General features: G+C 38.7%; 1 protein-coding gene across 1 annotated transcript in view; it reads left to right on the plus strand.

Moving 5' to 3' along the window:
• The window catches only part of DDX10 (DEAD-box helicase 10), a 258,829-nt gene that overhangs the window by 230,879 nt on the left and 4,965 nt on the right, over positions 1–22,985 (plus strand). The window contains exon 17 of the mRNA XM_080643092.1: positions 9,447–9,583. Coding sequence (XP_080499218.1) covers positions 9,447–9,583 — 137 coding nt within the window. The remainder of the gene's footprint in view (positions 1–9,446; positions 9,584–22,985) is intronic.

Genomic DNA, 22,985 nt, shown 5'->3' on the forward strand with positions numbered 1-22,985 from the left:
TCTTGGTATAGTGATTGTTTCGGACTTACGTTGGTATTTGAAGATTATCGTTATTAACACCATTGACTTAGTATTAGTTTCTATTATGGATGAAGGGGAGCAATATTTGGTTCTTTTATATTAATTTTGTATTAAAACCCAAAGATTTGGGTTCTAGCTCTACCACTAACTATACCTAAATTCTCTAATCCTATTTCCTTATCTGTAAAATATGGAATTCTGACACATTTTCATCCATTTGTACATTTGTTCATTAAACAAATATTTATGTTCTAGACATTGTTATTTCTATGTTTAAATTTTAATCTTTAATTATATAGGTTTTTCTATGTATTGCCTATACCTCTAGAAAATACACCAAAATGTTTGTTTTATTATTTTCCTGTTAGCAGCTTATTTGCCTACCTTTTTCTTTTTTAAAAATATTTTTTTATTGATTTTAGAGAGAGAGGGAGAGAGAGAGAAAGAGAGAAATATTGACCAGTTGCCTCCTGCACTCACCCAACCGGGGATCGAACCTTCAACCTGGGCATGTGCCCTGATCAGAAATCGAACTGGCAGTCATTTTGTGCATGGGACGATACTTAACCAACTGAGCCACACCAGCCAGAGCTGCCTACCTTTTTCTTTTCTTTTTTTAAATATTTTTATTGATTTTTTTTACAGAGAGGAAGGGAGAGGGATAGAGAGTTAGAAACATCGATGAGAGAGAAACATCGATCAGCTGCCTCCTTCACACCCCCTACTGGGGTTGTGCCCGCAACCAAGGTACATGCCCTTGACCAGAATTGAACCTGGGACCCTTCAGTCCACAGGCTGATGCTCTATCCACTGAGCCAAACTGGTCAGGGCTGCCTACCCTTTTCTTTCGGAAAACTGCACAAAATAAATTGTTTTTCAAATATATGGTCACTAGGGGTTGTAGTCTCAACTCTTTATCTCTAAATAATTACATATTAATAGATGATTTAATGTTAGCTCAACACCTGAATGATATACAGAAATTGCTTTTTGTCAGCCCCTTATCAGGGAAGCATTGGTTGCTAAGTAGAATATTAAAGAGATTGATATGCAAGATTAACTATTTTTTTCCAAACAGAGAAAGTAATATAAGAAATTGCATGTAGCCCTAACCGGTTTGGCTCGGTGGATAGAGCGGCAGCCTGCGGACTGAAAGGTCCCAGGTTCGATTCCCGTCAAGGGCATGTACCTTGGTTGCGGGCACATCCCCAGTAGGAGGTGTGCAGGAGGCAGCTGATCGATGTTTCTCTCTCATCGATGTTTCTAACTCTCTATCCCTCTCCCTTCCTCTCTGTAAAAAACCAATAAAATATATTTAAAAAAAAAAAAGAAATTGCATGTAAATTTATGCAGTCAATGAGTTAGCTGTGATTTCCATGTATTCATCTCCTCAAAATACGTTTCTCATGTGTATATAAAACATTTTCTTTGCTTTTGCTGAATGGAAAATTGATTGTCTTAATTGTACCTCTATTCAAACCCACATATACAGGACTGTGTGGCAAACTGGATAGAGACAGAATAGACAGTTTCAGCGTGTGAAGGTTTTCACTGCACAAGTGAACTTGATGAAAATCTAACTTGAATATTAAAATCATGTGAACTCGTTAATTGATTTCTTGATTGAAAAAAGTAAAAGGAGCCCGGCTGGCATGGTTCAGTGGTTGAGCATCAACCTATGAACCAGAAGGTAACTGCTTGATTCTCGGTCAGGGCCGGCAACCTAGGCTCAATCGCCAGTGTGGGCTGTGCAGAAGACAGCTAATCAGTGATTCTCTCTCATCATTGATGTGTCTATCTCTCTATCTCACTCTTCCTCCCTCTCTGAAATCAATAAGGATATATTAAAAAAAATAAAAAGTAAAAGGAAAGCTCATGAGAGCAGGAGGATAATACACTTTAGCAGAAGAGGTTCTCGGTTGGTGCTGTGAAGTTTTATATCCGGAGAGTGAGAATTGGGAAATAGTACATGAACTTGAAGCATCCTGATTCATCCTTACTGTCTTCATTTAAGGTGAAGATGGTAAAGATATAGGAAATGGATAGTAACTGAGATTTTTATCCTTTCTATAATATAATCCATTTATATTATAGATGGAGATTATTATGTAGAATTTTAAAAGATGTATTTATACAATTTAAAATGAGAGTTATCAATCATTTTTCATGATAAGCCATTACTTATTATGTGCTATAAATCATGATTTTTTCTAATTTTGAAAATATATTTTTATTGATTTCAGAGAGGAAGGGAGAGGGAGAGAGAGATAAAAACATCAATGATGAGAGAGAATCATTGATTGAGCCTGCAAACCAGGCATGTGCCCTTGACCGGAATCAAACCCCGGACCCTTCAGTCCACTGAGCCAAACCAGCTAGGGTGATTTTTTTCTAATTTTAATTTATAATTTATTTTAACTAAACTTGAAACTAGAAGCCTAAAACAAATAATGGAGCGAATTTAAGACATATTATCGTGGCTTATCTTAAAGCTAATTTATTAAATTTTGTAAATAAAAACTTAATTTTGTTACCAAAATATGTGGGAAATAACAAAATTAATGATTCAAAATACAGAACTTCTTAGAAAGTGGTATTTTGCTTATTTAGATATACTCTTTTTTAAAATACTTTATATTTAAAATTTTTAAACTTATAGTTAAGAACAACTGTGACTTTTTTTAATGGATTCATAAAACAAGTATTCAGTTTGATATATATATTTATTACTTCATGATGTCTTTTTTTTTTTCAATTATATAATTGTGAAATTTTAAGGGAACTTAGGGACAATTTACACTTTATTTTCATTGTGAAGACCATACTTGCTTTGAGAATAATAGCTCTAAGGCAGCAGTCTCCATGTACGTGAGCCCTCCAGGGTATGCTGCCCAGTTATGATAGTTATACATGATTTGCCTTCCCTCTCAGCTGTAATGTACACAGTTACAGCAGTGGTTGGCTGACAGAAAGTTGAACAGAGTTAGTCTATGTGTTATGGATTGAAAATGTATTACTTACTGCAGGTGAGAGTCACAGGGTGAAGTCACCAGTGCCTACATGAATCATATGTTAGTTGGGATAATCAAAAACTTCATCATAGGAGTATATAAGCACTCATGGCAGTCATTCTATCCAAACCTGACCCAGTGCGAGAATGATATATTCAAGTGAAATAATTATGGATATTCTGTGGATGAAACACGGTATCTCACATTTTTATAAATGAAGTGTGAATCATGTAGGAGTAATTATGTTGCATTGTGGACACACTTTTAATTATCAAAATATTCTAGGAGGGGGTCCTATACTTATTAACTTACATATAGTAAAATTCACTATTTGTGGTATTCACTTCTAGGGTTTTGACAATTACATGGGAGTTGTGCATCTTCCACCATTAAAGGCACAGACTAGTTCCATCATCTCAAAAACTTCTTTCTTGCTGTCTCCTCCCAACCTTAGCTCCTGGTAATCACTGATCTGTCTTCTTTTCCGATAGATATTCCTTTTCCAGAATTTTATGATATTCTGTGGATGAAACACGGTATCTCACATTTTTATAAATGAAGTGTGAATCATGTAGGAGTAATTATGTTGCATTGTGGACACACTTTTAATTATCAAAATATTCTAGGAGGGGGTCCTATACTTATTAACTTACATATAGTAAAATTCACTATTTGTGGTATTCACTTCTAGGGTTTTGACAATTACATGGGAGTTGTGCATCTTCCACCATTAAAGGCACAGACTAGTTCCATCATCTCAAAAACTTCTTTCTTGCTGTCTCCTCCCAACCTTAGCTCCTGGTAATCACTGATCTGTCTTCTTTTCCGATAGATATTCCTTTTCCAGAATTTTATGTAAATAGAGCAGTTGAGTATGTAGCCTTTGGGGTTTGCCCTTTCTTACTTAGTAAGATACATTGAGATTCATCCATGATGTTGCATGTATCAGAATTGTTGTTGTTGAGTAATACTCCATTCATCAGACTATTCACTGGTTGATTTACCAAGTAGTGCTTTTATTTATGCTTGAACCACCTTCCACAAGTACTCTGGTTCATTCTAACATTGATTACTTTCACCTTTTATAACCTTAACTAGGGGCCCAGTGCACGAATTTGTGCACCTTGAAAGGAACTGTGGGCCACAAGGCTTCAGTGGGCACAGGGGCAGGTCTTAGCCCATCCTCTGTGCCCCCACCCGGCCCCTCCTGTCATGGCTCCCGATCCCCTGACTGCCAGCAGGGCTGCTGCCACCGCCACTCCCACACACTGAAGGCGCTGGCCCTGCTCGCACCCGCTGATGGCACGGAGCGGTTGGGGCCAGCGCCAGCAGCGGGTGCGAGCAGGGCCAGCACCGTTAGCGGGTGCGAGAAGCAACTGCTGCCCCAGTTGCCCCTCAGGAGCAGGTGGAGGTGGAGAAGCCCTCAGGGGCGATCGGGGCTGGCAGCTGCCACTCGCACCCGCTGATGGCGCCGAGCAATCGGGACCAGCACCGGGAGCCGGCTGCGGGTGTGAGTGCCTGGTGGGACCGTGGTGCGCAGGAGCAAAGAATTTTCAGTAACCCCCAGAGGCTCACCCCTATGACAGCAACCGGCCCCCCACCTTGGTCTGGCATCCCTGCCCCACCAATCCTCCACAGCCGATGCCCGCCATGTTCTGCACTCTGCCACCTGCTGTGGACACATGCCATGTTCCATGTGCTCCCCCTGGTGGTCAACGCACATCATAGCGATGGGTTGTTCAGTTGTTCCGCCTTTAGGTCTGTTTGCATATTAGGGTTTTATATATATAGATTATTTTTATAATTCCAATCATATTCTCTTTTGTGTATAATCTTTTGTTTTCCTAACATGTTTCTCTAAGGAGATTTAAATCTATTGCACAAATTCCTAAGGAGATTTAAATCTGTTGCACATTTCTGCCCAAGTTAAAATTTGTTTTGGAGAAAGCATGAGAGTACTTAAGAAGGATAAGAACACCAAATTGCTGGAATATCTTTTTTAGCTTGCACAGTTGTTAATAATGATGATAACCATTATTGTGGACTTCTTCAAACACTTCTTATTTAGTGCTCACAGCATAATTGACTGGTAGATGGCAGTGTTTAGATTACATACAGATGAGGAAACAGGCTCCCTGAGTTAGTAAATTGTCTCAAGGTCACACAGCTAGCCACTGGTGGAACGATCCAATCAGAGTCTTGTGACTCATATTAAAGTTTTCATTATTTTGAGAAGAATGGCAAACTGGGCTTGTAATTTGTATTATTTAATATTTAGTATAACTTTCCTCTGGAAAGCAGAGAATGGGAAACAAAGATGATCAACAATGGAATTCAGTATTATTTAATAGGGTGTTATGAAATTTTAGCATTCTCAGTACTCCATTGAGCTCTGGGAGATATTCATGTATCAAATAACCAAATGAGTAAGCAACATAAGAAGAATAATGAATTTTGTACAAAGCAGTTTTAGAAGAAATTGTATTTTGCTGAAAGTCTTACTAATGTTAAAATGCTGAATCATAGTCTCTTCTGCCATGCTGTTGCATACTGTACCTTCTTTAATAGCAGTGCTCAGTGAGTGTGCAGTCAGCGGTTGTTGGATACCTGATTCTGAAGATCTTCCAGATTTGGGACTTGCTCTTTGAGGCTTTGAATATTCACGTGCCAGCCCTTTGTCTGCCATACTTAACTATGCTTACTTCTTGTGTATTTATAGTGCCTCTTCACTGTCCTTCAATCAGGTATTCCTATGGTTTTGGAATGCTTGGAAAAAATAAAGAAGTCACTGAGTAAAATTCGGTTAAATTCTACTAGATTTAAGAGGGAAATTCTGTAACGAGGTGTCCTTTGCCTAAATTCTATTTGTTCCCCTGGATATTACTTTTAGCATTTCCCAATATTCTGCATCCCTTTTGTCTTCTCAGATGCCTTTATGGTTGGGCGTAGGCTGAAATGTGTTGCCTTCCTCTCATTCGCTTTGCCTGTTTTCATAAATGCTGGATGTTAGGAAGGACACAGATGTTTCTGAGCAGAATCCCCACAATTGAAGAGGCCAGGGCCCTTGATCAAAGTGAGGGTTTTCAGTGGCAATTCAGCCAGTACAAGTGCACAAAATATACTCTGATTTATACACCAAGTATACAAATCAGCGTTCAGTCCAACATCACCGTTATGGAATACATTTCTAGGAGACAGAAATACACTGAAAATATTTTAAGGTATTTCAATTAGTATTACAATATTATTAGAAGGAGCAGTGATTTCTCAGCACTATCAGCTGCTCCTGTGTTTACTGTTCCCGGGACCCAGGTATGTATGCAAATTAACTGCCATCTTTATTGGGTTAATTTGCATACTCACTCTGATTGGCTGTGGGCGTAGCAGAGGTACAGTCAATTTACATGTTTCTCTATTATTAGGAAAGATGCTTGATTCTGGAGAATAGTATAAGCAGCAAATTCAAAGCTTTAATGATCAAAGTTGAGATTCAGGGTGATGTAGGAGAAGACCTGGCATATGCCCAGGTTTGCATGACCTTGGTTAAGTTATATAGTCATCTAACTCAGTTTCTCAGTTTTGAAAATGGTAACAAGAATCCTTTTTCTTCCTACTTTATAGGGTTTGAAGATCAAGTAAGATAATGTGTGTCAGAGCACTTTGTAAATTTGTTACAGGAGAATGAATGCTACTTCTCATCTGTTTCTTCTGTCATCAGAACTGAAAACAAAGTAAAAACTAGCCAGGTTACATTTCTTTACCAGATATTTTCATCTGCCCTACTTGTACTTGTAATTGAATCTTCCAAGTAACTATTTTAGGAAAAACCATTCCTATTTTAGGTGAAGTATTTTCCTCAGAAGTTCTGAAACTATGTTTCAGGAACAGCCAGTTCATAGAGGTGACCCTGATCTTTGTGTGTGTGTGACCTACTTCCCCCCAACCTCCTCAGGACTTCAAGAGGAGTGTGAGTGTGAAAGCAGGGCTTCTAGGTTCTTATTTTGTTTTAGTTGGGAGGGTGGAGAGAGATGGGAGAATGATTAGTCGGAGAGAAGTGGTTGCCCCTTCCAACCCAGCAGTGCCCAAGTACCCAAGAGAAAGAGGCATACTGGAGGGGAGGGTTCATATCAGCTACATGTTAGGGGTCCACAAGTGGAAGACCATTTTAGCAGATGTTGGGCACTGAGCAGGGCCAGTGGAGTCAGTTCGCTCTCATTGGCTATTCATCAGAATTAGCAAAATGTGGATTTCATGTTAGTGTTTGTGTGGGTAACTATCTCAGGACAGTTTATCATCAGGGCAGGACTGTGTCTTATTCATGGCTATACCTCCAGAACCTAGTAGTGTGTCCGGCACATGTAATAGCTGAATAATGGCATTTTTCCTAAGGCATCTTCACAGTACTTACTAAACTGCTTTCTTAGACCATATTTAACATGCACAGTTATGCTTCTGTGCACACTGATTCTCTGGAATATATTATGTACCCATAATGTATTGGTCCACAGTCTAGTTGATTCTCCTTCCTTAACATCTTTCATGCATGCCCCCAACCTCCATCTCCACTGCCAAAGTCTTTATTGAATCCCCTGCTCACCTGGATTATTGTGTTTTTAATAATACTACCTTCAAATCTTGTTTCCTTTAACTGCCCTTCCCATTGCTGCCAGCATCTCTGAGGTGCAAATTTAATAACTCTTCAATGGTTTCCTCTTACCTTCTGCAGTGAGTTTGTACTGTTTAAGTGTAAAGGTTACCTGAGACCAAGCATCTTGAGAATCGTTCTCGGTCTCCACCTTCAGACAGCATGTTCCTCTGAGAGCATCAGGCTGGAAAATTAGAAGTATCTGGTAGCCCAGGAGATTAGGGTTCATGAGTATATGATGATACTCAGTTTTTGTTGACATCCTTGATTATTTCCAAGTGGACCATGTAGTCTGCTGTCAGGTGTGCTGCTTATTGCTCCTGGTGGCAACCTTGTCCCCTCCAATATTTGTCTCCAGACCCTTTATTTTTAGCAGGGAGCTTCACCAAAAAGCAATAATGAACTTGAGCACTGGTTAAGTTCTTTTGTTACGTGTAGACTTACCAAAGGAGAGCTGTTCAAAGTGTTAGAGGACTTCTGTAGTAGCCTGCATGTTCCATTGCTGTGCTAGTTTGAGTTTTTAGTTTCTGGGAAAGAGTATTTGAAAATAATCACTGAAGTTTGTTTCATGTGGTGTGAAGAAGAATTATAAAAATGTCAGCTGAGAGAAATTATAATCTTTTAAATGCATGTAGAAATGCTTATTTGTATTTCTTATCTACTAGGTGACAAAACTAGTATGCCAGAAATAAATTTGTTATAATGGATGTTTATTACATAAATGTGTAGTAAGTTTATTTTGACATTGTATCCTTTATTCTTTGACAAAAATAAACTACCATGAAACAAAAGCAAAAATGGCCCACCTACCTACCTACTTGTACGAAACTGGATAGTTCCCAAGTTCATCCATGTTGGTGTTTTTCTTATCTCTTGCTATTTCTTTCCTTTTCCCATTGTTCTTATTGACTTTATACTTACACTTGAATTTAGAAGAACCCGTACTGTTAATGAATTTGTACTCATCTGATTATTTTAAAACTTAGATTATTGTGGTTACAAAATGATCAAAATCATCAGGTAAAAAGGGTGTCTATACTCTCACTCCTGGCCTTTTATATTTTCACCTAATAATTTGGGTAGTTTTAACATTTACACATGTGTGGATGGGAGCACTGACAACTTCATTTTATACTGTACTAGAGGCCCGGTGCATGACATTTGTGCACTTGTTGGGGTCCCATAGCCCAGCTTGCACCCTCTTGCAGTCTGGGAGCCCTCGGGGGATGTCCAGCAGGCCTAAGCCAGCAGTTGGACATCCTCAGAATTACTGCGAAGGTGCAAGAGGCTCCCACTACCACCACCACTGAGCTCACCAGCCGTGAGCTCAGCTCAGGGCTTTTGTGGGAGTGCACTGACCACCAGGGGGCAGCTCCTGCATTGAGCGTCTGCCCCCTGGTGGTCAGTGTGCGTCATAGTGACCAGTTGTTCTGCTGTTCGGTCGATTTGCATATTACCCTTTTATTATATTGGATTTTTTGATAGTTGTGTTATATGGAAGTAACAGAACTGACTTGTTTCCCCCATATTACATTTGAGAGACTTAATAATGATTTACTTTCAAACATGTATTTTATTTTTGAAATGACTTGTTTTCTTTCTCTTTGCAAATGATTATGGTTCTGAAAATCATACAGAGGCTTTCACCAGAATAGAAGGCTTCTAATTGGAGGATCTTAGTTAGAGGAGTATTTAGTTGTGTCTAGAAATAAGACCTGAGTATTTATTAGCTGTTTTCTTATACCACAATTTCCCTTGTGTTTTCTTAGGCCAAAGATGAAGAAGAAGCCTTTCTGGATTGGAGTGATGATGACGATGATGGATTTGATCCAAGCACACTTCCAGATCCAGATAAGTACAGAAGCTCTGAAGAATCAGATAGTGAAGAAATGGAAAATAATATTAGGTATGTTTCTACCATTGGTAGCATTAAGTATGTGAGTCTTCTCTGTTTAATTCAAAAGATGTAGAAACAAATGTCTTATGCTCTTCTCATCATTTTAAGGACTCTCTTACTCTTTCTGTAATCCCTGTCAACAAATGTAAGGGTGTTATAAAAGTTGTATTTTCTTTCCCTATTATTTTTTTTTCCTCTTGTCTCTTTCTTTGGGAATTCATTATGCTTAATTATTTGATGCACTAGGGCAGTGGTTGGCAAACCGCGGCTCGCGAGCCACATGCGGCTCTTTGGCCCCTTGAGTGTGGCTCTTCCACAAAATACCACGGCCTGGGTGAGTTTATTTTGAAAAAGTGGCGTTAGAAGAAGTTTAAGTTTAAAAAATTTGGCTCTCAAAAGAAATTTCAGTCGTTGTACTGTTGATATTTGGCTCTGTTGACTAATGAGTTTGCCGACCACTGCACTAGGGTATATTTAATGCAAACAGAAGCAGGATTTTATTTTGATTCACTGTCAAAGAACTCTTGAAAATGTTGTTAAAAATTGTCTCTGAGTTTTAAAAAGAGAGCCATTATACTTTCACATTCTGTGATATAAAATTAAGTAACATATGCATAATATAATGGAAAGCTTATATATAAACAGCCCTTGGCAAATTCGCTCATTTTAAAATCTGTTCATTTGTAATGTGGACTTATTTGCTAACTGTCCAAAAGAGATGAAATGTGAAAAGTGTAGCTTGTTCAGCATTTGTTTTCAGAATACTATGTATTAGATTACATTGAGAGTCTATTGATTTAAAAGTTGAGGACATTGAACTCATGGGCATTCTAAACTAATGTGTCTATTTAGGCAGAAGGTAGGTTCTAACGACAGATGAAGTTAATGTGATTGAAGGGAAGAGAAAGCTTGATGGGACCCGGACCCCTAAATGCTAGCCCAGGTAGAGTTGGAGAAATAGGCTACAGAGAGCTATAATCTGGTTTTAAGTAAGAACAACATTAAGAAACGGTCTTAAAAAGATTATCTCCTGAGAAGAAAATGCTGTAGGGAGATAACTTCAGTTACTCTTCATTTTAATGTTGTGCTCATTTAAATTATTCTGTTATAGTGAAAATGTTGTCCAAAATGCAGTCTTGCCAGGTAATGCTAGAAACTCAAGACATTTGCTATTAAGTAGTGGCTATAATAGCGATCTAGTGTATTTGCTGACAAGGGAATATTAGCTTTACTACCACAGGCGGCACCATAGATGAAAATAATTTAATTAGGGTTTAGAAAAATGTATAAATGTATGACATGGGCTTAAATAATTTAGTTCCAGGTCATATTCCTAATCTTTAGAAATTAACTTTTAAGAGTAAACATACATACTTTGCTTCAGAAAGTTACTTAGTGCACATGTTGAAACCTGAACTACACTATGGTTAAGTTTGCTGCTCCTTTATGCTTATGTAAATGTCTCTCTGTGAGAGTGATTTAAGGGATCTCCATTCTGATAGATGTAATCTAACTTACACATATGGCTTTATATCATTAATTTCCAAATATGTCTGTGTATGTTTACTCTCTGGAGGAAACATCAATCGGTCTTCCAGTTTGTCATGCAGGCATACTTTGCACATCTGTCTAACAGCCGTGGGCAAACTACGGCCCGCGGGCCGGATCCGTCTGTTCTATCCGGTTCTCTTGCTCTCCCCTCCGCTCCTTTACTTTGAATTTATATTAGTTCACACAAACACTCCATCCATGCTTTTGTTCCGGCCCTCCGGTCCAGTTTAAGAACCCATTGTGGCCCTCGAGTCAAAAAGTTTGCCCACCCCTGGCACCTCTAACACAGAGAACCAGCCTTTTAAGTATCCCTTCTGTATCTGATTCATAATGAATTTTTCCTAACATTTTATATAATAGTTTCTGGGTCATCCTTAATCTGTGTATAGCAGACATTTCATTTCATTCTCTGGCATTTCTTACTCTCAGATTGACATTTCCTTGCTACCACCTAGTTAATATGATTGGTTGTTTAATAGCTTTATGTGTGTTAGCCTCTTAATTAGCTTGTAAATGCTTTGTAGCTAGAAACTCAGTCTTTTTGTACAAACACCTCCGGCTCCTCCAGTCTCTACTGCTATTCCTAACATTAATGTCATAGGCACAAAGAAGACCCTGAAATATTTGAATTGATTGATAAAAATATTTATAGAGTAAAAAAAGATATATAGTAATAAACAGCTATGCAGTTGGTCCTAATAGCTTAAATGATACAGGAGATGACAGAATAGATGGGTGGAGAATTGGAAGAAGCCAAGTTCAGATGTTATAATGGTGATGAACGTGGAGATAGAAGTACCTTGAGATGCCAAAGTATTCTGACTTAAAGATAAAGGTTCAGCCCTGTCTGGTGTGGTTTGGTTGTTTCAAGCATCATCCCATACATCAAAAGGTGATGGGTTCACTTCCCAGTCAGGGCACATACCCAGGTCCCAAGGTTGCAGGTTCAGTCCCTGGTTGGGGCATGTGCGAGAGGCAACTGATTGTCTCCCCCCACCTTTACTCCCCCCTCCCTCTCTCCCCTCTCCCTTTCTCCCCTCTCCCTCCCTCTCTCTCCCTCCCTCTCTCTGAATAAAGTAAACAAATAAACATGGAAAAAAATTTTGAAAAAAGGTAAGTGTTCAGACAAAATATTTAAGCATTACATGAAAATTAAAATAGTTTTAATTCAGGCACAGCTAGTAGTAACTCTGCATTCGTGGAAATTGAAAGGAATTGGTAAATTTACCTTAAGCTGAAGAAAAATTCTTTTGTAGAAGAGAATATTAGCAAGGGCTTTATTCCTTTAGCCATTTAAAGGGCTTCTTTAGCAGTTTGTCTTTTGCCTACCAACAGTGATTGTCCAGTCAAACTCCTTCTTATTCTATTCAAATAAAATAGTAATTTGTCTGTGATCACAATACAAGTGAGGAACAGTGTGAACTGCCTAGACCAAATAGATTCCCTAGTTCTAATACTCCAGTCAAGTCATGTGGAATTGCTCTAGCATTAGGAGAGGTAGCTCCGGAAACTTCCTGAAGACAAGTTGGTTTTCATTTGGCTGAAAACCTGATCCATGGACTATAGGATAGATTAGACCAGAACATGGTTCCCCAGTATTAACATTACTGACATTCTGGCCCAGATAATTCTTTGGGGGGTGGGGAAGAGTGCTTGGGAATGATTTTTGGCTGTTTAGCATCATCCCTGGCCTCTACCACTAGCACCTCCCCAGTAGGGACAACCAGAAATATCTTCAGACATTGCAGATATCCCTTGGGGAGCAAACGCCCATAGTTGAGAATCACTGGACTAGACCTAGAATGGCAGGTACATATTTCTGGTGTTTAATTTCCCCATCCTTCATCCATTACTTTCCACTTGGCCCAAGCAATCCTTCTCAGTACAGTCTCTATTAATCAGTTGGGATTGGAACACAAGATAAAACCTGTTTGCCATTCCTGGACTAGAAGGCAGGATTTTAGGGTAAGTTACATGTGAAATTTGTATTTGTAGTCCAAATTCCATTTTTCTCCTTTTGCCTCTTCTCTTAAAATCATCTCAATGGCAATAAATAATGATATATATAAACTAAATCCAAAATTGTTTAGTTAAGAAAACATATTCACAAGTAAATCCATACACACTAGAATTCTGACAGTGGTAATTGCTGCTGGTACTGCTAATTATAACAGTAGCACCAGTACAGTTTCCTGGGTTGTTGCAGTTTGGGTACATCTTTTTTCTTTGCCTTCCATGCTATGATTTTATGGTGTCAGATTAGAGTGTCCTCAAGGCGTGCTCACAGGTTTTATTTGCTGCATTGTTTCTAACCTCCACTCAGTAGTTTTAGGAACAGCGAGTGTTCTAGCTCTTGGTCATCTTCTTTTGCCCTATAGGTTATTCTCTGAGTATTGACTTTGCATTTTCAGAAATGAATGTACTCTTAAGGGACTAAATACCCCAAATGGAAAATGGCTATTACCAAGGTAATAGCATAGCTAGTTTCTTAGGAAGTTTTCTTTGTGTATTTTTTCCCCTTCACTTTTGTGACATTCATAAGTATTCAATATGGGTAACACTTTTGTCTCTCTACATGGAAAGACACTTAGTAGGAAATAGGCAAAAGAGAGCCTTAATGGAGAATGGCTGAATCTGGAGTCAATAATTTCTCCTCAGGGAGGTCTGATAGGACTTTATACCTCTTTCCTCCTCAACTCAGTGCACAGCCACAGTTGATTTAAACCATCCTCCACCCTCTGTACAGTGATCAGAATTGTCATCTCTACCACTGAGATTCCAAAGGGATTCTGACGTGCAAGATTCAGGTCCTATAAGTTAGCATGACAAAAAGAGACTCTTGCTTTCATTATGGTCCCCAGGGACAATGAAAATAATGTCACCTTGAGTTCCTTTTAAGGAATTTTAAGAATGTCGTTATTAATAGCTCTATTTATTAATCAGATATAAAATTGTGAAATATGGGTGCCGAGGGGTGTCAGCTGGCTCGTCAACAGCAGATGGCCGACCCAGTCGGAGGCTCTAAGCTTTGGTATGTGCTATTTTGCAAAACAAGTATAGAGTTTTGGTGCTCTCTTGTTTCTTTTCCTGTCTTCATCCTTGTTACAGATTGGTCCAGGATGGGCTTTACTCTGGCTTTCGCTTTGGTTCCTCCCTCGGAACTGGGGAATGAGCATAGGTAGAATTAATACAGGATGTTAGGATTTGTTGTTATTGTTACTAAAATGGAGACAGAAAAGTTTGGTAGGAAACCTAGCTCTTTGTTGCAGTTGACTTTATGACATCACAGAATTCACTAGTCTGCTAGGAACTACACAGAATTATGTATTCTTATCTCCAGTGAGTTTTCATGTAGACTTTTATACCTTTTGAGGAAAAATGACCTCAAATATTGCAGTGGTCTTTTTGCTTATAAATGATTTTTCATTTCTCTATCTTCCAAATACTCCATACAATGAAGTTACACTGCTTTCACAATAAAATATTTAGACAACTTTCTACATGTGTTGCCAAGAACTGGAGTAAGAACCTTCAACGTTATTTAAATCACATTCTACTTAAGAGTTAAAAATACCCACTTGATCTGTTAGTCTCTAGCTTGTTGTATTATTTCCTCCATCCATTCTTTCAACTAAAAATTTTTTTTAATAGCTGTCATGTGCCAGGCATAGTGAGTGCAGGTACAGAGGATAAAACATTAAGCAAGGGCCCGGTCGGTTTGGCTCAATTGGTTGAGCATTGTCCCATGCACCAAAAGGTTGTTTGTTTGATTCCCAGTCAGGGCATCTGCCAGAGTTGTGGGCTCGATCCCCAGTAGGGGGTGGGCAGAAGGCAGCCTATCCATGTTTCTCTCTCATTCATGTTTCTATCTCTCTCTCCCCCCTTCCTTTCTCTAAAATCAATAAAAACATTAAAAAACAAACAAACACAAAACACTAAGCTAGAAAAATACCTTTCCTGCTTTCATAGTTTTTAGGTCAGTGGAGATTACAGGTAGCTAAACATGGATTTACAAAACAATGTGATGGGTCCATGCTGTGATTTGTGCCCTGAGGGAGGCAGTGGGGAGGGTGGAGGTAGGGAATGGACTCGGATATCAGGCAAGTGTGAACCTAACCTGGGCTTGATGGGAATCCAGAAGAGCTTCCTAAAGGGAGGTGACATCAAAACAGCCTGAAGTAAGTTGAGGACCTCATGCGATTGATTTTTGTATATCTAGCAGCATTCATCATGCTTGGTTTATGGCCATCTTCATGTGAATTGCTAATGATGTGAAAATTTGCAAAGTATTGAATTTGATGAAAAAGAAGCAGCTGGATGATCCAGATATTCATTATCCAGTCAAATTAAGTTTTTAATATTTATAATCTTAACCTTCTTGTAACAAAAAAAGGAAGCCCTAACCGGTTTGGCTCAGTGGATAGAGTGTCAGCCTGCAGATTGAAAGGTCCCAGGTTCGATTCCTGTCAAGGGCATATACCCTGGTTGCGGGCACATCCCCAGTAGGAGGTGTGCAGGAGGCAGCTGATCGATGTTTCTCTCTCATCGATGTTTCTAACTCTCTATCCCTCTTCCTTCCTCTCTGTAACAAATCAATAAAATATATTTTTTTTAAAAAAAGGTTGTGGTTAGATGCTTCCTGATTTACATCAATCTTTTTCTTCACAGACCACAGTCTTTGGCTAAGGCAACCAGGTTGCTTTATAAAGAACTGTTACATTGTGGGGTATTTAGTAGGTAACATAAGACCAATCAATTACATCTATAATTTGTACTGATACTATTGGCATCATTTAGCCATGATAAATTCTGTATGGATTGATACCTTTTCCTGTTCAGAGTAAATGTTTCACATCTTAATACATTTAGCTGTTCTTTTTGCCTAGTCTGTCTGACACAACTCTGAGCTAGAAGACTGGTCAAGGATTTTTGTCTGTTTTTTCATTCTGAGGATTTTGTTTGGTTTTGTTTTTAAAATCTGTTCCTTATACTTTTCTGTTTTGGAGTGAACTTGCCTATCTTTGAAAGGTATCTCTTACATAAAGGAGATGAACCACTTTAATCTCTGTGGTTTCACCTAATGTTAATGTAAATTTTGGCCCAGTAACTATTCTTCCAAGATTTTACAGCAAATTTGTAATACATGGAAGGCTTTTTGCCTGGAAAAGAAATGAGTCAAAAATGAATTTCTGGGGAAGGAAATTCCTAGAAAGCATTTTCATTTCCTTCTTAACTATTTTGGGAGCTGGTATGTTACATTAAATATTTTATATAAATTTTAATGGAATTATTGGTGCCAAATATAGGGGGTGATTTTTTTTTTTAAATATATTTTATTGATATTTTACAGAGAGGAAGAGAGAGGGATAGAGAGTTAGAAACATCGATGAGAGAGAGACATCGATCAGCTGCCTCCTGCACGCCCCCTACTGGGGATGTGCCCGCAACCCAGGTACATGCCCTTGACCGGAATCGAACCCGGGACCCTTGAGTCCGCAGGCCGACGCTCTATCCACTGAGCCAAACCGGTTTCGGCTAGGGGGTGATTTTTTAAAAAAAAATTTCTTTTTAGAGTCTTGGTACTGTTAAAAGAAAAATACTTACTGACTGTAGTTTCTCCTGACTTGAATCCTGTTCGTTGGTGAATTTAGTTGAGGGGGGCAGATCGCTAAGATGGACGAATGGCTTAGATGTGTTGAAAGAAGTCGGCTCAGCTGAATGCTATATTGACTTTATTGTGTGCCTGCCATTCTTTCCTTTTACTCTTTTTAACTTCAGGAGATTTATCCCTGATTCCAATATGCCTAGCAGCTTCCAAGAGAAAATCTCGATCATTCTCTTTATTGGTAAAATACAGAGTTCCACGAATTATCAAATTTCATAGAGCTTTTATTAGAACTTAATATGAATTGTAGGTAAAAGGAGGAATTAATTTACTTGACTTTCTTTAAATTGTATTCCTTTGATCTTTCTCTCTTATGCTAATGCCCTAAAAATAAAACAAGAATATCCTGTGTGATATGTAGCATGAATGGAGAAACTTCCAAGGAAGATTGTTGGGGTGGAGTATTATATGCTTGGCACTTTTAGGGGAAAGGATGCTACCCGTTGAAGAAGGAAGGTGTTATTTCCCAGGGTGAGGGTTGGGAAGGGGAAGTTGTATTTTGTGAAATTGGGGTTTTGAAAGCTTGCAGCTTGATCTTACTTGGCAGCTTCAGTTATTGCTCTGCACTCTCTATTCCTCTGTCATTTAGGGACCCATTGAATGATTGTCACTCAATGACAGTTATGAGTTTGTTATGTTTCAGAAGTGCTAGGATCGCTAAGATGGACGAATGGCTTGGATGATGAGGCCAGGATGAGCCATCCAGCAAGAGTGATGAACCACTTGCGGGGTTCTCCTGGCTGCTGCCCTGATTCTGGTGCAGGCAACTTTGTTTCACTGAAAGACCTTCAAGGAAGACACTCTCTGGGGACCATCCTTTTCCTTTCCCTTTCCTTCATGTGGAATGCATTCAGACCAATGACCTTATAATTTCCCTGTCTACTCCCCTTTAGGATTTTAGGTTGTACCCAGGCTTAGGTTTTTGGTTCTGTTGTTTGGTTTTGTTTCTGCCATTATAAGTAATTTTTTAAAGGACAACTTTTGTTGAAAATTGGGTAATTTCTCTCTTGATGAAATCATTGGAAGGACTAATAAAGAGTAAGACTATAGTGCTAAACTTAATTTTTCCAGGTAGCTGGAACACTGGGGACGTGCTTGGGTAGGTGATGATCTTGAATATTGAAAACTAATCAGTGAAAATAGTTGAGGAGAAAAGCCAACGTGCTCCTGGGGAACACAAAATGGTTTACACACAGATTAGTAACAAAAAAAAATACGTAATGCAACCCAACTTGTTGGGTGTTTACGAGTTTTGTTTTTATAAATCTGGGAGAAGAGAAATAATTATGTATATTTTCTGTATTGCTGCAGAGCAGGGATTCTTAACCTGGAGTCTGTGGATGAGCTTTAGGGGCATCTCAAACATCTTGAAATTGTTCCCAAAATGATGGTGTGGCTGTATAGGCAGCATAAACACTCCCCTTCACTTATCTATAAAAAGGGTAATGAGTTTTTATCCAGTTCTCAAGTGTGTTTATGAACCAAAAAGATTGGAGACCAAAACGTGCCAATCCCAAATGACACGGGCATTTTTTAGAAGGAAACGTACATGGATCAGTAGTATGATTGCAGTCCTCTGCCTTCTATATCCTCACCACCCCCAGTGTTTTCTGATTATTAGAATTCTGATCTAAGAGGACATCTTCTGCTCTTATAGTTATGTTTGTAATGAACTCCGAGCCAATAAATCTTTTCTTTGACTAAATTGTTTTTAGTACCGAGTGTTAGAAAAGACGTTAAAGGACATGATACATTTTCAGTTCCATTTCTGTATGCCTTCACCATCAGAATGAAGCTGGGCAGATTTTATGGAATGTACTGCAGTAATTAATCTTCATTAGGACTGTTACCACAGCCTTGGAAATTAAAATTTATGATGAGGGGAAAAGTCTCTGGCACAACATATTGGAATACCAGAGTGCCAATACTTAAAAGACATGCATAAAGATTTCTGAGAATTTTTAGTGGTCTCAAGATCATTTATTATTAGCTTAAAATTCTTTAGGAAAATGTCTAAGCTACATTTATTGATATGAATGCAAGAGGGGGAGTTTTATACAAATAAGGCACAAACTAGACATTCAGGTGCTGTGCTCTTGCTAGCTTTCCACACACAATTTGGCAGCATGTTGGAAAAGGACACCCAAAGGTTTCTGTGTGGCCGAATATCCACTGTTCTCCATCTCTGTCCTCAGCTAGTGCGCAGCTAGAACATTCCACAATTTCCTTGATTTCTTTTCTTTGTGTTCCAAAAAAGAGAGAAAAGCAAGAGTTTCAAAAGCTGTGCAGACATTATAGTAAAGGTATTGTGCTTTCTTAAATTTTTTTTAAAAAATGTTTATTTTGAAAGAGAGAGAGAGAGAGAGAGAGAGAGAGAGAGAGAGAGATTCATTTGTTGTTCCACTAATTGATGCATTCATTGGTTGATTGTTGTATGTGCCCTGACCCAGGATCAAACTTGCAACCTTGGTGTATCAGGACAATGCTCTAACTAACTGAGCTACCCGGCCAGGGCCTAGATTTCTGAATAGGCTTGTATAGTGATGTTACTCTTCCATTTTTGTGGTGTAACACACAAACACACACCCCTAAATGCAGCCGCTGCAGAGGTTGGAGCTGTAACACGAGGCATCATGACACCTGGCTGCACAGCCTCTTTCCAGTGTCAGGCTTGGAGTCTCCCATGATTTCGGTTGCCTTTTTATAACTTCATATTGGAACTGCTTGTCCCGTGTCCTTGGAAGTTTAGTGCTCACTCTGCGGTGCTGTGTTTCTGTAAAGCTCTGCATATACCAGGGAAGAAGTTGATAGGTTTCCCAGCAGGTCTTTTTCTTCTATGGTATCTTGACCACAATCATATCAGACAGTGCTTGGAACATTCCCAAGGCTTGAAGGAGTGGTCCTCAGTGCAGCATTGTAGCCCGGGGAATGTGTTACAGATGCTCTGGCCCCTTTTTATTGGCGTTAATTCACACATTGTTTATTTAAAGTATGCTCTTTATCCATAAGCCCATTCCTGTTCACAGCAGGTACTAATGATTACGTTCTTCTTGGTGCAGTGTATCATTTGTCTCCTCCCTTTCCGTGTCTGTAAGCCTTGGCTAAAGCTTCCTAAGGAGAGAGAGAATTTTAAAAAATCAAGGGGAATAAGAGCTAGTAGTTTCCTCTATCTAGAAAAATATGGTATCAGTGAATCAGTCTACCTCGTTTGCCTTTCCGTATCAGTACATAGGAATGTAAACCATATCTGTTCCTGGCAGAATGATCTCAGGAGCATCTGTATTACAAAAATAGTTGCTATAGCAGGTGTAAGATAGGCGTTGCATGAGCTTCTATGAACCAACAGACTGAATGCCTTGCCCACATTCACTACTGCATGTAATTTGGAAATAAGTTATGCTATGTTATCATAAACTTTGCAATATGGGGAGATGTAGGAGTTTGGAAAATTAAGTCTGTGTTAGAACAAAGGCAGGCTACTTGATCCTGTGGGGAAACTGGCTTTTGGGGTCAGATAAACAGACCTGAATCTTAAGACCTGAATGTTTTCTAAGAAAAGAATCTTACTTTCTTTTACAAATTACTTAACCCTCTATACACCATAAGCATCTATAGACACAATTAAATTCAAAATATCGTGGCGTGTAGGGATGGTTTCCATTTTGGACACGTGGCAGTTAACTGGTTAATGACAAGTTATTTAATCTCTTGACCCCCATTTTTAATCACCAGTCAAGTGAAGATTATTCTTATTTTGCAAAGTTATCATGAAGATCTAATAAGGTAAAAAGAAAGCAGAGTATGATGCTAATAGGGTCATTAATCTACACTGATAAATTTAATTACTAAAAGTAAAACAGTGTTAGGAGTTTTTAAATAAGTATATACATTTACAAAAATAGAATTTAATGTCCTCTCAGAAATCTACTTTCCATTTTCTTCCTCATCAAAATCATTCATTGAGCCACATGTAACATGGCAGGCCCTCGACTCAAAACAGTCTGCAAAAATATCTTCCAGACTAGGTTGAAATGGTGAATGATATAGTAAAAATAATGTCATGTGATATATTGCATTCAATATATGGGTAGAGTCTGTATCACCAAATTGGAATTATTGAGGCATTCAGTAAATGGAAAGGTGTACTGTGTGCCTGGCATAGAGCAATAAAGAAGAGAGACTAGCTCCCAGCCCTCTTAAAGCTTACACTCTGGTGAGGGAGACCATAAAGAAGTAAACAAAAAATAGAAAAGAGATGGTGATTAGGGCCATGAAAATGGTAACTATAGGATAATGAGAGGGGTTGGGAGAGCTCATTTTATATGAGGTGTTTAGTACAAACCTCTTTGGGGTGACACCTGAAGAATTATTGAAAGCCTTCTTTTTAGGTAAAGAAAGAATGATATATGCTAACGTACTAACCATTAATTCCTTTGACATTTATTAAAATTTAAGTATTTACCCTAACAGCATAATCATGACTGTACAATTATGTATATTCCTGCCAGAGGTGATTTCTCAGCCTCTTTTCATCCCATCATCCTTCAACCATGTGTCTATCCAATGGTGATTCTAGTTGGCTTCATGGAAGGTGTTGAGGGTAAGAAACAGCTGCTATTCTAGTCCACAGGTGGCAACTCATTAGAAAGGCATATGCCATCCCGACATTTATGAGAATAGGGAGTGGAGTTGAGATGGTCCAAGCTCTCCAGTTGAAGGCTGGAAACATATACAAGTTCTGAATTAAAGTGACATGTCATTCTTTGGGGATAAGAGGAGAAAACACTAATGTATTTTGTGCTTAATAATTTAAGTTATAATTTGTTGATGGTATATCAATTCTTGAACTATGTAAATCTTTTCATTAATAGACTTTTTAGCAATTTTAGTTTTTACAGTAAAAATTGAATGAAATTTTTGCCTCTTCCCTTCCCCACCCCAGCCTTTCCTATTATCAATATTTTGTTAACATTTGCAAGTCTCAAAGCTAAGGTTTCTTGTCAAAGATAAGACTAATAATAATAGACTTAAATATTTTAATTAATTTTAGAGGGAGGAAGGAGGAGAGAGAGAAACATCAATGTGAGAAACTTCTATTTGTTGGTTGCCTCCCACATGCACCCCAAACAGGGATTGAACCCGCAACCTGGGTATGTACTCTGGCTGGGAATTAAACCCGTGACCTTCCCGTGCATGGGACAACACTTCAACCAACATAATCACATTGGCCAGGGCAATAGACTTAATTTTAATAAAAGCACTAAAGACTATTGTTGCTGAGATTTTGCAAATTATATAAACCTAGGAACTGGTTGAATACGCTGACCTAATGAAGAGGGAAAAGCTCTAGGCTAAAGATGCCTGTTTTTAAAGTCATCAGCATTATGGGAGCTGCTTGAAATACTGAACGGCATGAGAATACTCAGAGTGAATATGTAAAATGAGAATAGACCAAGGATGCAGCCTAGAAATATGGACATTTAAGCAATGGACAGAGGAAGAGGCAGCTAGGAAGGTGCAATCAAAGAGGTAGTAGTCAACATTTAGGTACTTAAAATTTATATGACTTTCCATTGCATCTCTTTGGGAAGCTGCAGTAATGGTATCATTTTAACTGTCCCCTGGCTGAGTGTTAACTCAGTAGAAGTCATTTGTTTAAAAAAATGAGTACTGAATATAGCCATAATATGACCATTTATTTAATTTTGAAAAATATATGCAAAGCCAAAGTTTAGAACACCAGGAACATGTGCTGTTAACAGCAGGATTGGTGAGGAGACAGAAGCCTGCGCCCTCACACACTGGACTGAGTGCTCTGGGGTGCTACCGTGGCAATGTGCTCCTCCACGACTGTGTTGGAAATTGAATTAGAAACGTGTTGAAATGTAGCCTCCTTCATTGCAGTGGCAGTAGTTCTTACAGCTTAGAACAACCCCATCAGGACATGATTTCTACCATTCACATGTGTGTCCATTTATTGAATGACTTTTATTCAGGTTATCTTTATAGATGAAGGTAACAACAGCACCAGGCTTCAAAAAGCTAAGAATTTAGTAGGCACAGGGAAGAGGTCTATTCTGTAGTATCACTCAGAATGAGTGCCATGGGAGAGCACAGACAGTGCATAAAGTGGTGCAATCACGTAGGATGGAGTCATTGAGGATGAGGTGACATTTAAACTGGGTTTTGAAGGAT

Source organism: Plecotus auritus (genome assembly GCF_963455305.1).
Source record: "Plecotus auritus genome assembly, chromosome: 9".
NCBI lineage: Eukaryota > Metazoa > Chordata > Mammalia > Chiroptera > Vespertilionidae > Plecotus > Plecotus auritus.